At 42.1% G+C, this 17,495-nt stretch overlaps 1 protein-coding gene across 1 annotated transcript in view; it reads left to right on the top strand.

Annotated features, from left to right (window-relative positions):
* pik3c2a (phosphatidylinositol-4-phosphate 3-kinase, catalytic subunit type 2 alpha) overlaps positions 1–17,495 on the top strand; it is a 40,153-nt gene that overhangs the window by 2,663 nt on the left and 19,995 nt on the right. The window contains 3 exon segments of the mRNA XM_018685686.2: positions 1,362–2,613; positions 12,426–12,523; positions 13,772–13,932. Coding sequence (XP_018541202.1) covers positions 1,444–2,613; positions 12,426–12,523; positions 13,772–13,932 — 1,429 coding nt within the window. The 5' untranslated portion in view covers positions 1,362–1,443.

Below are 17,495 nucleotides of genomic sequence, written 5' to 3'. Positions count from 1 at the left end.
ATGCTTAATGAATGCAGCCACATTGTCACTGCCCACTGGTGTTAGCACAGCTGATAAGACAATCTTGGGCCATGGTGCTAACATAATGCTAACAGAGTGAGAGTAAGCCAGGGGAAGAGAGAGACCCGTCGGGCTGCATAGCATGCCAAATTCCTCAGCTGCACAATAGTGCTAGGCTAGCCTGAGCCCCAGCAGAGCCAGCCTTCACCACAATGGGAGGGGAAGCTCAGGAGAGGCCGGTGACGCCTGGGGAGAGAAGGAACTCACTCAACCCTGGGGCTGTGATCGTTCGATGAATGGTTGCTTTGAGAAGGCGCTGTGTCATTTTAGGACCACAAAACACTCTTTGCAGCAATGTTTTTCTCATGTTATAGAAGTGGGATACTTTTGGATCCTCCCTGTTGCAGGCTTGGATGATGCTCTTTGTTTGTCAACAACTTGGGGTTTTTGAGGGTGGGTTGAGAAAACAAGTTTGATGTCATTACCTTTTTAAGATGGGCATCTTTCCTTGTTTTCTTATGTTTTATAAAGCAAACAGTCAACTAATTAAAAGAGAAAATGAATTAATTGATAATGAAAATAAAGGGAGTTTACACATTTGAAAGTTAACTGAATGCCAGTAAGTGAGGTGAGTCATATGTCACCTCCTTATTAATCACCTTGCGCAACTGTTTGATTTACTTTCTTTTTTGGTATGTGGTCAGCCCGGCTGCTTAATTAAACAACTGCTACATGCACCTCGCAATGTCAAGGTGAACAACATAGAGGCAGCAGACTAGTAGATGAGAGCTTGCTGTGAGTGAGCTAATCAATTTAAATACCATGAACATGTTGGTAATGTAGCCCGTGCTAGTTGTGTGACCTAATTGATGCCCTTGACTCCAAAGCAAGCACAAGCAATTATGGGCTGTGCGTGTGTGGCAAACGGCAGCTGATCAATAAGCAATCAAACCATGGTTACAACAACAATGCCCAGGGAAGCCTTAGATAAAGAGCTGCCGATTAACAAATGGAGCTGAGCCTTGAGTGGCTGGCTGTGGCTCAGGGGGAAGAGCAGGTCATGCCTCATGACAAAGGGTTGTGGTGCGGTCCCTGACCACTCCTGTCCACATGGTGATTGAGTGTAATACAGACATGAGTAGGGATACAAGGCCTAAGTGTTTCAGTGGTGGAACGTTAAATCTTTATAAGATAAATCTTGAAATATGTTGACTCTAGCCCACAATCTAAGTCATCAAGCTCTTTTAATTTAAGTGAATAATAATAATAATAATAATAAAAGATGTTTGTGTGACCGGCAGTTCAGTTGTCAGAACTAACTAGTTCTGTTAATTATCTAAATGTTTTTGTACTTTTTTCAGGTGTTTAAAGCCTTGCTCCGCAACCCTTTGGGCCCCCCTGACTTAAAAGCTGTCACACTCATGGCACCTTCCAGTTGACAGAATGGCCCAGATATCAAGTGGTAATGGGTTCAAGATGGATGTCCCCCAGCCAAAGGGGGTTGTGGGTAAAGAGGAAGCCCTCCGCATGGAGGAAGAGGCTTTAGCAAAATTGCAGAAGGAGAAGAAACACACCCTTTCAGCTTCAACATCCTCATCTGCGTTTGCAACATCCACATCCTCCTCAAAACCAAAACCATCTAATAAATATACCACTACTGCTCCTCAACCTTCACCCTGTACTAGTAGACCAGAAAAGGACCTCATTGTCTTCCCAGAGACCAAGAAGCAGGCAGAGCAGGACAAGTTCAGGGATATTGATGTGGACAAGCTGACCAATGAAGAACTTGAAAAGCTCCTACTGGATGAAAACTTTGGGGCTAACAGCAAAGTGTCCCGCCCCTCGTCACTGCTGGGGTTTAACCTCAGCGCCTCCTACCCTGGAGGTCTTCCCTGTAGCTCCTCTCCTTTCCAGGGCAGCCAGTGGACACCTGTTCTGTCCACTCCATCAAGCTCCAGTGTGTCCACTCCCACACACCAGCCCACCCCAATGTTCCCCTCTGCTCCATTCCCCAAACCTGGCACATTTCAAAATGGCTTCACTCCAACCATGTCGCCCTTCATGGCGCTGCCAGCGCAGCAGCCATCATTCATGGCCTTCACTCCCATCCAGCCTGCTGCTGCCATGGTATTCCCACAACCAGCCGTGGACCCACAGATGGCCAAACTGTTCGACAAGATTGCCAGCACCTCAGAATACTTGAAGAATGGCAGATCGGCCAGCACTGACCCAGATTCCTCTCAAGTGGGCACAGCTTCTCTGGCGCCTAACCCACCACCCCAGCAGCCAGCCGCGATGGAATCATCTAGCATCAGTCGCTTTGACTGGCTGGATCTGGACCCGCTGACAAAGCGTAAAGCTGAGAATGAGGAAGCATCCCTGGCATCAGGAGGTGCTGCACAGACAGTACCAGGAGTTCCTGCAGGGGATCCTTGGGATGCAGTGCTCGAGACTGAAGGGAACAGTAGTAGCAGCAGCAGCCCCCCGCTGGAGGTGAAAGCGACGCTGTCAGTTCGCTCACAGCAGAGGAGGGCATCAACAGGAGCCGCTGTTACTAGGAGTCACTCACTCAACATCCCAGGGACGTCCTCCCAGCACAAACCAAACAATCAGGTAGGATCACAGTTGTAGGTAAATGTTTGAAAAGTTGAAATGTTTTCTTACCTTTTTAGATTTCTGGTAAAGTTTTCTCAATACTCATTTTGGTGTGAGATGAAAATTATTAATATAAAATTCCTTGGAAACTTTGCTTATTTATCTGTGCTCCTCTTCCTGGTTTAAAGTGGGTGATGTCACATACTTTAGTGCACATATCATCGTCAGGATTTTGCAATATTTGATTTGGGATCTGATAACAGTTGTGGTTTGCTGATGTGGTCAGACCACTGTTAATTAAATCTAACCAACCAACACCCACACAGTTCTGATGAAGCAGATAAGCTGTGTTAAACTCTTAATAACTACAGCTGTGTTTTCCTGAACTTTAATTTTTGCTTATTTGGTAATGGATGTTCAATGTCATGGAGAAAAACTAGTCTCAGGTCCCTGGGTATTATGAATGTTGGCTGGGAGAGTTAGATGAAACAAAGCCATGATTAATATTCTTCGTTACACCTGTTACATTTGGTGGCTGAGCAGTTGCCACCCTGAAAAGTCAATTTACTAACAGCGAACTGTCTTTGCACACTGTTGACAGCATAGGCACATCTATGTATGGCAGAATAAATGATTGAATGTGACCACAGATCTTTACTCTGAGTAAAGTTTAGTCAGAAGAGATGATGGCGAATCATCTTGTTCAGCCAAAAACACCCATCAAAGTCCTGCTTACAACTGCATGTATGCTCTTCACTCATTTACTAGCACAAGCAAAACATCCTCTTTACTTCTCCTCCCTGTAATTAAGTATTTCGCTGTGGTCAGCTACCCACTGTTTCACCCCACAATTTCCTCCCAACCACATTTTGTGATTAATTTTGCCAAGCAAGACATGAGTGATCTAATTTCTTGTGATGAATATTTAGAACATTCATTTGGGACAGTGCTGTGGGCAAGTGGCATGGGATATTGTTGCCTCTAAATCTTTTTTTTCCCCCTCCCCTAAAACTAAAAAACCATCTGTCATTTGGCTGGCAGCTCTGAGCTGAGGTAGAGAGACAAGACAAGAATGTCAGTGTATGTCAGTAGACGCACACTGAGGCCTACCAGCCAAACACAAACTTGTCATCGTGCATCTTGTTTTTCGCTCAGTATCGTAGTCAGGACTAACCAGAGGTCGCCTGAAAATGAAAGCTCTTCTTTGTTTAATTAGAACTGGGATGCAACATGCATCAACATGTGAGGTAGAAGAGTTTAACCTGTGGAAAAAAGTTTTAAACTTTATTTCAAAGTCACCAAACTTGTTTTTTAATCAGATCAGATTCTAGATGTGATTCTAGACTTGCTGGTAGGATACAAGACACGTCTCATTAAAATATTGCTTCAATGGTCAAAAACTCTCTACTTTTAAAGTCTCGACAGGCTGCTGTGCTGGACATTGTCTCAGTCTTTTTTTTTTGCGGTTCTCAAGACGCCCACTTCCTGCTCATTGTGTTTCCCTGTGTCACAACCAAACAATTGGTCTCTGTGGCATGTTTCTCACACCAGGGTGATAATTAACCTTATAGCACTGTACAAGGCCCTTATTTCCAGAATTCCCCACGGTTTGCGGAAAACCAGGAAATTTGACACAATTTGAACATGGTGTTTGGAAAGATTACAGTACAGCAGAGTTAAAAAAAAAAAAAAATCAAAGCCCTAAACATGACCAACTGAGGAGAGCTTCAATGTGCTGTTTCAAGTCCATGTGTGGGACTGCACAGCGTATACATTACCACTCATCAAAGGCAGCTTGTCCAGTCTGTACTCCCAGCTGTGTCTTCCAGGGTTGAGGAATGTCTGCTTCTTTGAAAGGATGAATCCCTGTTAGTTTACACTTGCCCTATATGTTATGTCTAGGTTCAAGCCTGTGTTTTCTGGTCAGACTACCGTGTTGTGTAACCACAGCTTTTTTAGCTCTGTGCTCTTCACATACAGCACTCTCACTTTTTAATCTGCATCTATTATGTCTGCAGTCATTGTGTATGTGAGGTTAGGATGGTATGTACGTTCGCTTGCGCTCCTTGTTCCATCTGCTTGCTTGGCAGTCAGCGCCCATGTTGTTATAAACAGGAACAAGCCCGTACAGCTCCCTTGTGCCCCACAGCCGCTCCAGAATGACCTAACAAATTACCCTTGTACGTTGCTGTGCCAACTCTGCTCGCATTCAGTCTTAGGAGAAAGAGATGCTGGATTCATTTTTAGATACCCGTTGCATGCCTTACTCTGCTATTAGTGTGATTAAATCCTGCAATGTGGGCAAATAAGACAATATTTTATACCTGCTTCCCAGTAGTCTGTGTGTGGAAAGTTTTTAATGTGAAGCAGCAGCTTGACATAAGCTTAACATAGCTGTATAACTCAAACAGCATGGCAAAAAAGAACAATCAGGAGTCAAACTAAACCTCAAAACCCAGAGACTATAATAGAATAAACATAACCTATTAAACCACTAAAAATGGAACATAGCGAATCTAAATGGTCCTTTCTCTTAGTTAACTGCAATGACTAATCAGAGCCAGTCGGTATAAAGTGACAACACAGCTCAGTCGAGTGTCGACAAGGTTTGACCCTGCTTTCCAAGAAAGACTAGAATATTCTTCCTATATATGCATTTATGTTACTGCAAAGCATTTTTCAAAGCAGGCAGTTGTGTAGTAGATTGCTGAGTCAGTCTTTAAAATGGTATGCAGATCAGACTTTAGTTAGGTTAATCTTGGTAATGAATGTATTTTCTTTTTAGTTTTGACAACATTACTTTTTAATTACATGGTGCTGTTGTTGAAAATGCAGACTCATTTGAATAAGATACAGGACCAGAGCTTTCTCTCTTTCAGTATAAACTGGGTAAGAAAAGCAAACCCTGAAGACACAGGAAAAAGCAATATGATCTGAATCTGACAGGAACTTTCTTTAAAAGCTGTGCTGTTAAGAAACCAGGAGTTGTCACTTAACAATTATAAAAGCTGATCATTATAAAGCAGTCACTTAATTCAGCTTCCCATCAGTAAGTGTCAGTCCACACCCACGTCTGTTTTTATCGAAGTACAAAAGATGCAAATAACCCTGTTAAACATATAACACTGTCTATATGTAGGCTGATCAGTTAGTCACTGGTGTTGAGTTACAATGCAGATCAGACATTAGACACCTCTAAACCCTCGCTCTAAAAGCTTAACGAAACCTTCAGCGGCACAGCAACACATTCTGAAATAACTGTTCGAATCATGTTGTGGTTGCAAGTAGACTCAAGTGTGAACTGATATGTTTGTCCAAGCCACACATGTAATCTCTCCACTCTTCCAAAACATTACATTTCTTGATTAACAGCACACATTGGCCAGATTTTAGGCCTTATAACCTTGACAAATGTGGGGAGAAAGAATCTGGAATCAATCTTGATACACGGTTCATATTGCGTCACGTTAATGGTCAGACTTGCAGTTCAAGGGCAAACTTGGCTTTGAATGTGGTATTATCAGTAACAGCAACAGTAGCCTATGGGGACTACTACTTATGCCCTGTGTATAGTGGAAAGTGGACAAATTTAAGCTCGAGGCGTGATTGTAATGTATTTGCTCTGTTGTTACACTTGCAGTTATGTGTCTCCACTGTTTTTTTTTCAACACCATTATTACTAGTGAGTGTTTGGATGCCTGCACATCAGCCTGGAGTTACCAAGCCTTGTTGTGGTTGGCAAGAGCGTACTGTAAGATGTGGTAGGGTGGGCCGAGGGGTGCAAAATGGAACAAATGAGTTTGAACTTTGAGTCAGAACCAGACTAATGTGGAGTCACACCACCATCTCTACTGTCTGTCTCATTCTCTTCCTCTTCTTTTAGCCTTTGTTGTCTACGCGTTATCTCTCTGTCTCATACTTTCTCCTCACTTTCATCTTTCTCTTTTTTTAACATCTCATTCTCTTTCTTCAGTCTCTCAGCTCATTTCCTCATCCACCTTGCTGACTCCTTTTCTTCTCTCCTCCATCAGTTTCTGTGGTGCCTGGCTACTAATCCCATGCTTTGGCCTCTGGATATTAAGCTGTAGGTTAGAGATAATCAGCAGTCAAACAAATACCTCTATCTACAGTTCAGTAGTCACGCCTCGCAGCACCAGCGCCTGTCCAGACCTGGCGCTTACTGTGTGCAAAGCAGCACCAAAGGTCTGTGCGTCATTTACCTCACGTCGCCATGTCTGGCCTGACACAACACAGATTCTTATTACTTATCCTCACAATTGTTTCAAGAAGTGTAGTACTCGTTTTTGGCTCATGTAGTGGATCTGCAAATCCAGAGAAGAAATGGTAAGAATTTTTTAGTCAGATATCTGAATACATGATCTAAACCGAATCATTATTCTGCAAACAGAGGAAAAGTGTAGGAGAACATGAGACAGATTTGATTGTTCAAAATTGTGTGATAAGACAATTGTTAATACAATATTTGTGGTGTATATTAACCCTAGTTTTTGGTAATATAATAATGATGATGCACAGTGCAATTTTGAGTGTGGTTAATGGAGATTAAAATTACGTTATGAGCTGATAAGCCTGTCAATTAGATCCAGGTTTAGAGAGAAGTGTTGAAACACACTGAAGTATTTTGCTCGCCCTTTCATTGCAGACTGGTTGAGCGTGTGTATGCCTGTTTGTTCTTGCACTGTTCCCTAAAAATGACCTGCAGGCTCATTTTCATTCGAACGTGTGCTGTGTATGTGATCCTACAGTTTTCCAGCACACACTGTAGCTTTTTCCAGCCAAACACACAGTGAAATTTCTCCTGCCTCCGCAGACTTAAAGACCTCCAGGAGCTCTTTTACATCTCTCACACCTACACACCATCCCACTCCAAGACTCTGGCCCATTTTCTTTTATTATTGTCTAATTGCACCTTAAGCACAAGTATGAGATGCCGCAGCATACTTAACACTCAGTAAATTTTGTTCCACCAGACAGATTGCAGGGTTAGAAGATGTTGCAGTGCAGGGATGTGGCATGCATCCCAGTTAAATGTGTGACTCACTTGGCAAACAACTCTGTGTCTCCTAACCTTTGACCTTGTTTACTGGCAGAAAACAGGAGAAGCATTGTGGAGGACAGAGTGAGGAAGCAGGTAGAGACCAGATACTAATGCACATAATAAAAACCTTGCAAACAAGTGTTAAGGGAATACGTTGAAGTAGGTAGAGTTTTGTATCTGCACTTTTTGACGAGCAGTCTGTCCCTAGAACCACAATTTATGAAGCCAAGGATTTCAGTTTATCGCAGGAAGTGTGAGTTAGATAGCCACCACTCACTTCCTAATCGAAAGAAGAAGTTGATTTGTGTTTTTAGGACAGCTGGTTCCTCTGATGTAAACCATAGGGCTTCTCATAGGCACTTAGTCTCATCAGTGAAGCTGTATCCAAACAGAAGTATTGTTCATGTTTTAGCTGACAGTTAAGAGGTTGCTGAGTAGTCACAACCCCTTTAAATCAATCTTCATCTCTTCAGTAAGTGCTGTATCAGCCCGACAGCATCACTCAATATTTCCCACCCAAAGTTATGTTGTAAAATAAAGTCTGGAGCAACTGTAGCACATTCTACTTTTAATAAGTTAAGATTTGTGGGACATTTTTCTCAATTTAAATAAAAAAAAATCGTGACTTTTTCCTATGATACAAGCTCTTGATTTTAAAAACGTATAATCTGCTCAGTGGCTGGTGAGTTTGCAGGTTTGCCACAGACAGTCTGGGGTAATTTTCATTAGATCGACACAGAGAGTTGAGGAGGTGTCTGATGTCTACATGTGTGCTGTAACTCAATACTGATGTTGGGCTTGGAATTACCACCAGTCGTGGTTGTGGTTGGTTAAGCCTTTCAGTTCTGCTACTGTGCTCAGTCAGGCTTTCTTGCATGTCTGTGACCCATGGGACACACCACAAAGTTGCTCAAACTCACCATGTTCTTCTCTGTTAAACTCTAGCTAAAAAGTGTTTTTGCTAAAACTTCTGCTCTTTTTAATGTCTGACCTTGCTTATCAGCAACATGAAAAGCCTTTGAGAGATGTAGGGTAGAGGCCAGCTAGTGAGAACCTTGATAACGCAAGCTTTGAAAGTCATTTTATGTGAATAAGGCTGATAAATACTAAATTATTTCGAGGATTGATTTACAAGAGTTTTTAACAAATGTTTAATCGTTTTCTGTCGTCGTATTTTAATGTGATTCTACTCTGGACCACTATACTACTTTAAATTGTTTGCTTTGTAATAAAACATTAAACTGTTGTTGCATAACAAAGTGTCAGACTACGACTGAAAGGGAATCTGAAAGTCTCTCGAGGCTCTGTGAACATTTGGGGGCGGTGGGAGTCACAGGGTCTGTCTTCCTTCCTTGTGAGCGACCATCTGAAGCGTTAAAGCGTACGGACACCTTCAATCCTGCTCTCCAACACAAGCTACAGTCTGAGCAGATTTCTAAAATGTTGTATATCCATTAAAGAAAAAAAAAAATCACTATCACTGCAGCAGTTCTCTCCAGCCAACCACAAAGTTTGGTTATCCTAGAGCAGCAGAACAGCAGACATAGTTTTACATCTGTGTCATTCTGTGAAAGCCGGAGTCACATGTTTGATAATTGATTATGTCTCACTCTGGAGGAGACTGTGGCCAACTTAAGTGATGCAGGACACTCAGGGCAAAAAAAGCCTCCTTTTCCAGACGTGAATCTCGCCAGTATAGACATTTTTTAGGAGAGTTAAATCACAAATCGCAGCAGGTTTGGAAACTGTGGAAAAAAAACCTTCTGACAAGTTCCATGTCTTGTCTGTCTAAAAATGGAAAGTAGAAGGAAAAATGCATCAAGGAAATCCATCATGAGAAAGTTGGAGGATTTAAAAAAAAATAAAAAATTAAGCTCTGTGAACTGACTTTTGTGGATTACAGTTAGATTTCTGTCGTTGACCACATCAAACTACCGGTCACATACCACACTTTACACTCCATGTCCCCGAGGATCAGCCGTCAGTGGGGTTGTAATCTTCCTTTGTATTGTACAGTCAGCGTGTTCCTGGTATTACGGTCAGTGTTGCTACACTTCAGTAAAAGCAGAGGAAGGATGAAGGATTAGTCAACGTGTGAATCATACGAAGCTGTTCCCATGACTTCAGACACCAGGAGCTCTCTGTCCGGCTCCAACAAAATCGATAGAGTGAAACAAAGATGGGCCTGTCCCACTGTCCAGCCCGCTGTGTGTGTGCTGTTTGTGTGTGTGTTGTAGTGTGATGATCAGCTAACGTGGCCTCATTGAATTATCTGCCCATGTTTGTTTTTGCTGAAGCAATCCTAACGCCAAACATAAACACTGCTAATGTGCTGTTGGTCTCTTTTCACTGGCTTTCTAATGTTTTCTCTCAGTCCTTCTCCCCCCATCTTTTTTTTTTTTTGTTTTGTTTTGTTTTGTTTTGTTTTCTTCCCTCTCTCTCCCTCCCCGTCTCTATGTCGCCTCTCTGCCTCTCGGTCTGCTTCCCCTCATCCAAGATTCCTGCACATAACTGGAAAGCATAAAGTATGAAAATTAGAAAGTCGTATTGATTTACTAGCTGCATTTTGAAGACCAGAAAATCCTGAAAATCTGAGAGGGAGATTGCACCAGCAGGAGCCTTTTCTCCTCTCCCTTTGCTGGGAGATGCAGGTGCTTTGGTGTCAGGCTTTGGCCTCTTTTCCCAGCTCCACGCTGACTGAGATTTCTATCTCCTGGTGTTATGTCAGGTCAGCTTAGCGCTTTGAACAAGAGGTCTCTGCTCTTGGGGCTGCACAGTTATGGTCTAAATGATATCTGAGATTAAACTGCTGGATGCTGTGACCTCGGTAATTAGGGCTGGCACTCTTTTTTATTATTTCAAGATAATGTTTTGAGCATTTTGCCTTCATTGGATTGTGATAGTTTACAGGAAACAAGCAAGAAAGGGTTTTGGATTTATGAAGAGCAGGTTTATTTGAGCTGAGCTGAGCCCCAGGTTTCTCCCTGTGAACTAGCAGCACCTTGTGTGAATGGGTGAATAACAGGCAAATTATTCTTTTTCTAGCACTATATATATTTTCTAGCACTATATGTTTGCCTGTATTTTGTGTATAGCTGAACAGTTAATCGACTGGCAGCTACTTTGTTAATTTGCACCAAAGCTTTTCTTAATTGCAAATTGAATATTTTAAAGTTTTAGACTAGTACTCAGGCAGAACAACACCTGACAGAGTCATGTTGGGCTCTGAGAAGACTGTAACTGGCACTGTTTTCAATTTGGTACACCACACAAGGAGTTGACAAATCAAAATAGATAGTGAAAATAAATATGATCACTTGTTTTTGTCCTAATTTTGTGTGTCCAAAATGTAAATCTGTATGATCTTCTTTATTGTTTAAAGCTACAGCAGGCACAAGGATAGGTGGGTGGTATTGTTTAGAATTTAAAACATGAACTTATTTAACACTTGCCTTAACTCTTAGGTGTGATTCCAAACCTAATGAATGAAAACACAGCAAAACAATAAGTATTGTGCCCTGTAGGCACTGGATCATCACCAATGAGAATGTATAACACTCTCGAGAGTTACCGCAAATGCAACTCATGACTGTGCATCAGTAAAAATCCCAACAATCTGTGAACTGATTATGTGAAGTACGTGGTTTTTATAAAGAGCCGTAGAGGTTAAGTTGTCCTAACATGCCATGGAAAAACAACTAGTTTAGTTGTTATTTCACATGAAAAGTCAGCTCTCCGATCCCCCTGGGTTCATCAAAACACTTGAAACTCAGAATCTCCCAGAAATCTCAGAGGGAAGGAACGAACCATTATTATGACATTCCAAACATTTCTTTCACCCTCTCTCCTCTTTCTTCCCTTCCTCTCCCGCCCTGTCTTCAAACCTCTCTCTCTCTCTCTCTCTCTCTGTTTTGTCGGGAATGATGTCAGAGTCACAGATTTCCAAGCCATGACTGAGCACTTTTGCAGACAGGCCCAGAGCCTGGCAAAGGAAGGGGCGGGGCTCTTTCACTTCTCATTTCCTGTGCCACAGGAAGCACATTCCTCAGCCGCTGGCAGTCAGACAGCCGTAAAAAGCCGAGTGTAACTGTGAGTTCCCGGCAGCAGGCGAGCCTCCAGGAATCTCTTAGAGTAATTCCCAAGAGAGCTGTTTCAGGATATATATGTGTGTGTGAGAGAGAGAGAGACAAAGAGACAGATTTACAACTCTTCCAACTCAATTCTTCAAATGAGTAAAAAATAGATATGAAGAAAATATTTCACGTTTATGTGTTATGAAACTTTTTCCAGCTCAGCTGCTGGAGTGTGTAGTTGTCATTGTGTGTGCCTGTGTGACTGTTTTAATCAAAATTTAGGCTTAAAAATAAATCTTAATTACTGTTGCCTTTTCTTAATTTAAGAGACAAAGGGCTGAATACCTCAGTGTGTGTTTCTCTGTCCTTGCTGACATTTATTCCCTCAGTAGGATTCATAGCTCTGAGGTGTTTTTTAATAAAACTGCCCCTTCAACAATTCCTAAACACAAATCACTATAAAGACCTAAAGCACTACTGCTGTCCACAGCCAGTAAACTGATATAAGGAGTTCATATGTGCTGGACACACTCTTAAGTGACAAACTACATTATCACCAAGGCCACACACACAGCCAGACACACTGTCTTTGTGTCCAGCCTGCCTCCATCTGCTTCTGTTTTTAATATTTATGTATCTTCTTGGTTCTCTGCTGATTCTTGTGTGTGTCTGTGTGTTTGATTCTTTTGCTACTGTAGGACAAGGGAAAAGGAAAAGGTTTGGTGAAGAATGCCGCCCTGGAGGAACAGGATGCTCAAAACCTGGAGGTTGTCGCCTTCTGTGAAGACGTTGCAACGTAAGATCCTTCCTTTTTGGCATGAAAATAAAGGCTTTCTTTTGACTATTCCCAACCCCTCTTTGCTTGTTTGAGTGCTTTGTAAAATTTTTGACATTAAAGTAGCTTTAATGGTGCTTTATGGGGAGTTTTAGCTCACTGTTAAGCTGTTAAACTTTCCTGTTTTGGTTCACTGTCACTGCTCTCATAGTGTCGTTTTCATTTCCTATTTTTATGTGAAGAAGCTCTAGAGACGAGCTGGTGAACATAGTGGAGCCAGTTATTTCTCTCATGAGTTGATTGAGCTAAGAAAAGAGTTAACATTGGACTGTAATTAAGCAGCTGTTCACTAACTGGTCAAATCAGCTTCAAAGGTGAGATCAGTATGACCTTAAAAAATGGCTTTTAACTCACTCACAAACTCACATTAAACAGAAACTTGACTAATCAGTTAGATACAGGTATATTAAAGCTAAAATATAAATCAATTCTTTCCCTGCTGCTTAAAAACCGTGCAGAAAGAAGATCCACGTCCTACATGTGCAGCGATTGCAGTATAGCAAAAGAGCATTTTTCCCCTTGTTTGTGTGTGTGCGTGGATGCATACTTACAGAACATACAAATTTTCAAGCATATATACACATAATTGCATGTTTTGCAGTCCTGTTTGTTTCCTGAGGCTGTGCAGAATTTCTCACTCCAGTAGTTAGTTTGGGTGGAGTGATGATGAAGCTGTGCTCTGGGAATCTGCTTTCATTACGATAACAGAGTCAACGCCTGCTGCTTGTCCAGCAACTTCCCTGCATGCTTATTGGTCAACACAGCTCGTAATTAAAAGGAACTTGACCTCTCACAAGAGTATAAATGAAAAAAAGGAATGTTTGCAATAGCATTTTTTCATTTTTTAACCTCTCGGCTACTCAAGCCAACAGTATCGCAGTCAACATCACAGGCAGAGTGAAGGGTAATTGTGCACAGAAGCTATTTCGACTTAATAAATTTCACATTATTTTGTGCAGCCATCTCAGTTTGCATGAACTGCAAAGACCAGTTTTATTCAGATTGCTCTCCCTCCACTCTTTCTCCCCTCCTTACAGTTTTCCTGTTATGCTACTCATGATGCATCCAATATTCCCATCCAAGCAATCTGATCCATATGTGCAGCCTGGCCCTGACTGCCCCTTGTCTGCACTGGCCAAACAGACCAAAATAGGGAAAAGTGTTGACTCTGTTTCTGTTGTGATTTTTTTTTTCTTTCCCCCCCAACAGCCTGCGTTCCAAATTCCCTCACAGCGACATGTCCACCAACCCCGGCTTCGTCCTCAGCCCTGTCATCACCCAGAGAGATGGTGGAGGTGATAATAGCTGTTCAGTCAAGGTTTCTATCGAAATCTCTGAATCTCAGCAGCCTGTAACCTTCACCTGTGATGGTAAGCATCCATGGGCAAAAGTGTTTCTAATCTGAACCTGCTCCTAACAGGATTAAAGATCGGAATTTAACTTTTAATGTAATGACAAGAATGTTCTGCTGTTTAGGAAGTACAGAAAATCCTCTAGACAGATACAGCGCTGTAACTTTAAATTCAGCCAAAAAAGAAACCATGTACCCTCTTCGCCTTTGAGCATGAACAGCTCAGATTGCAGATAAGAGAGCTCTGAAGGAGGAAACGACATTCACAGCTGCCAAACTCTTCACCCCCTCCCCACCTCATTTTTTCTTTTCTTTTCATTTTTTCTGTCGTGGGAAGTACACCACGTTCCTTTTCCGCACAAATAAAGGTTTGTCCCCTCACCATGGAGTAGCCATGTTGGGCAAAAGGGACTGGAGTTTAGGTTTTCTTTCTTTTTTTTTTCCTCCAAGGGTCCACTAAGATTTTTGGTTTCCTTCCCTGGGTTGTTTGGGGAGCTGTTATTGGCTAACCCCTCATTGTACACACACAAAACTACAAGCGCTGTGACTGACATGTCTTTTGGGATGTGAAGCCAGGCACACTGGAGGCTGTCAGCCAATCTGGAGGGCTTTTTTGTTAAGACATTTTATCCCAACTGTGTGACCAAGTTCACCACTATCTGGGTCCCTGAGGATCAGTACTGGGCCACTGTGTGCGTCTGTGTGTGTATGTCTGCTATCAGTATGTGTTTTATTGTCTATATCTAACGACTCCCATATGTATACCCGTAGACTTTTAACTCACAGCCTGTCCTACTGACCCAGACACCGTGCTAAATAGCCCAGTTCAACAGCAACAACCCATAGGAAGTATATTTACTGCTTTCCTCTTCCTACATCCTAATTGTACTTTCCTAGCTTCCTGCATTGACTCATAGTTTACCTCGTCTTTCCTGCCTCTGCTGAGTTCACCTCCTTTAATCCCCGTGCCCGGGGGCCACTTCCATAAGCATACTTCCTTCTTTCCTAGTACGATGCCTAGTTGGTTGATTCCTGGTTGAACTTCCCATGTTGTCAGCAGCGTGTTGACCCACATACTGAAGTTGGTGTTTGGATTCCTCTGGTTAGACACGAGTCTGCTCTCAGAAACAATAGGCCTCAGTTCCATTCAAAGCTTGGATAGATGGATCGAGAGAGATAGTTACTTATCTTTCACATTCCCCTCCTTTTTCCTCATTCTTCATTTCTCTCTGCTTGCCTTCTTTCTATTTCTGTGTTCATTTAGTGTTTTCTGTCCCTCTCCTCCTGTCTCTCTTTTCTCAGTTTGCCTCCCATCTTGCATTACACTTATTTTCTTCCACCCATGTCTCCTCACAGCATCTTCTCATCCATCTCTTCCTCTCTGTTTTTGCTCAGTTGTCCCACTGAGTCTCTTGATCCTGTCATCACTTCAGGGACTGCACATGAGAAATTTGCCTGTTGGTTTTTCTCTCCTCCCTCTTCATCTTCTTTGTCCTCACTCTGAATTTTTCTCTTACACAGCTTCTATTACTCCTCTATCCTCTGTTATTTATCTCAATTTATTTGGCTTCTCTCTGGCTGTTAACTACTGTGGAAATGTCTAGATTGTGTAACTTTTAGTAAGTATTGCAAAAATAATAATGCTACATTCACTTGTGGCTGATTGTCTTGTGTAATTATGAGTAAAGAAAGATGTAGGTTTACAGGATTAGCCTAATGAATACTTTAAAAATATTGGCCCTGTAGTTCAAAAAGGAAATTAGAAGGCAAAAAGAAAGACAACAGATTCTTCCAGGACTTGGCTGTGAACTTCTTCTGGCTTCTGGGAATTCCTCGCATACTGTGGCTGAGAAAGGGAGAGAGGGGGAAAAGCAGTGCATAGAGGGAGAAATACAAAAGAGAGTAAGAGAAAGCAGAGAGTAGGAAGAAGGGAGAGTAGGAGCAGAGAGAAATACAGAGGAAGAAAGTCAGGGAAAAATGAGACGAGAGAAAAGGGGAAAGAGAATTCATAGAAACTAAAGGAGATTTATGGAGAGAGATGATGGTAAAGGTGCAGGGGAAGAAAATTGGATGTAATGTAAAAGTGATGGAGGAAATGCTGGGAGTTTGGCTCAGGTTACTGTTACTGTCTGTGGTTAACCATCATAGTTCTCATTTCATATAAAGACGTGAACTCCACCTTCTCTCAGAATCTTTTTATCCTCACAGGACTGTAAATGTGGAGGAATTTGACCAATGGCATCGGTGCAGGAGGCCTGTACATTTCTATGTGGTGCAGTATTCTGGGATTAAATGTTGATTATTGTCATTGTATCAACAGAAAATTCACTTGTTGGCAGTATGTCAACACAGTTAATATACAGTGAAAAATGTGTGAAGCTGTATTGAAGTTTTATTTATGTAAAACCCCTTAAAAAAATGACGATTCTAATAAATTGCACTGATTGTTCTGATTGAATCAGGCAACAAGTTGTGAAGTAAAATATTAAAAAGCTACAGCAGCTGATCCACCATGATAAAACTGGATGTTTCATTTTGTTACAGTTTGTCTCGATGTTCCTGTGTCACTGGTCAGGGACAATGTGCTTATTTGTTTGTGTTCATGTAGTATGACATTCAGGAAATATCAGCTTGTTGGTGAGAGTTTAGCAGCATGTCTTAATCATGAATTTGCATGCATTTTAGCCCTAAGCTCTTCTATTTTCAGCTACACTGTTACACTGAAACATTGTTCTTTAGCTTCCACTGTAATTCTGGTTTTCCAGTTGCCTGTACGTGTCTCGTTTTGTCTCTGAATCTGTGTCTCACAGTTGGACTTATTACAGAGGTAGAAATTTCTGTTTGCTCTGAGTCACAGGAATTAAATCATTCATCTTTTTCATCTTTACAGTGTTGGTCCTGTGGATTTAACAAGTGTTGAGTGAGTTCTGGTTTTACTCTGTTCTCTCAGCCCTCCTACCTCGATCTTACAAGACAGTGATTGGACCTGAAACTTGTGTCAAAGGTTCCTTATAATGCTAGTTAGTGAAAGGTTACTGTGGTAGTCCTAGTAGTCCTTAGAAATGTGTGTATTTTTGCCCACATGTGACCCCGCAAACACCTTTCACAAACCATGTGTGAAATGGTTAACATGCGGCATGCGACGGAGGAATTTTCTCCTCTTTTAACTGGTGCCCGCAAAAATGCCCTGCTGGGAATTCCCTCACCACCTCAGAGCGCTGACAAAATGAGGCGTGACTCGTCTGAAACGCTTTGTTGCAAAGCTCACCAGTACGTACACAACCTCGGCGACCACCACCGCCACACAGGCTAAAGCTACTGGTCTAAGCAGTAAGAAAAGACGCACCATTCCTCTGAAGGGTGGAGGTCTGTTATTGCTGGAGCAAGGGGTGGTCTCCCTCCTTGTGTGTCTACGTGAACGTATATTAAGTAACCTGAGTGTGTGTGCTCAGTCCAAAGCTGAGATGTGTCTGTATGTGACGCTGTGTATCTGTCTTTGTATCTCTCTGCCTGTGTTTGTGTATAGGCAGGGTTAAGAGAGTGTTTAGCTACTTCCACAGAGAGTCCTCTGTGGAAGTAGCT

This window comes from Lates calcarifer, linkage group LG10 (assembly GCF_001640805.2).
Source record: "Lates calcarifer isolate ASB-BC8 linkage group LG10, TLL_Latcal_v3, whole genome shotgun sequence".
In the NCBI taxonomy this organism is placed as follows: domain Eukaryota; kingdom Metazoa; phylum Chordata; class Actinopteri; family Centropomidae; genus Lates; species Lates calcarifer.
The sequence above is the reverse complement of the archived record's forward strand: the minus strand, read 5'-3'. Positions and strand labels throughout refer to the sequence as shown.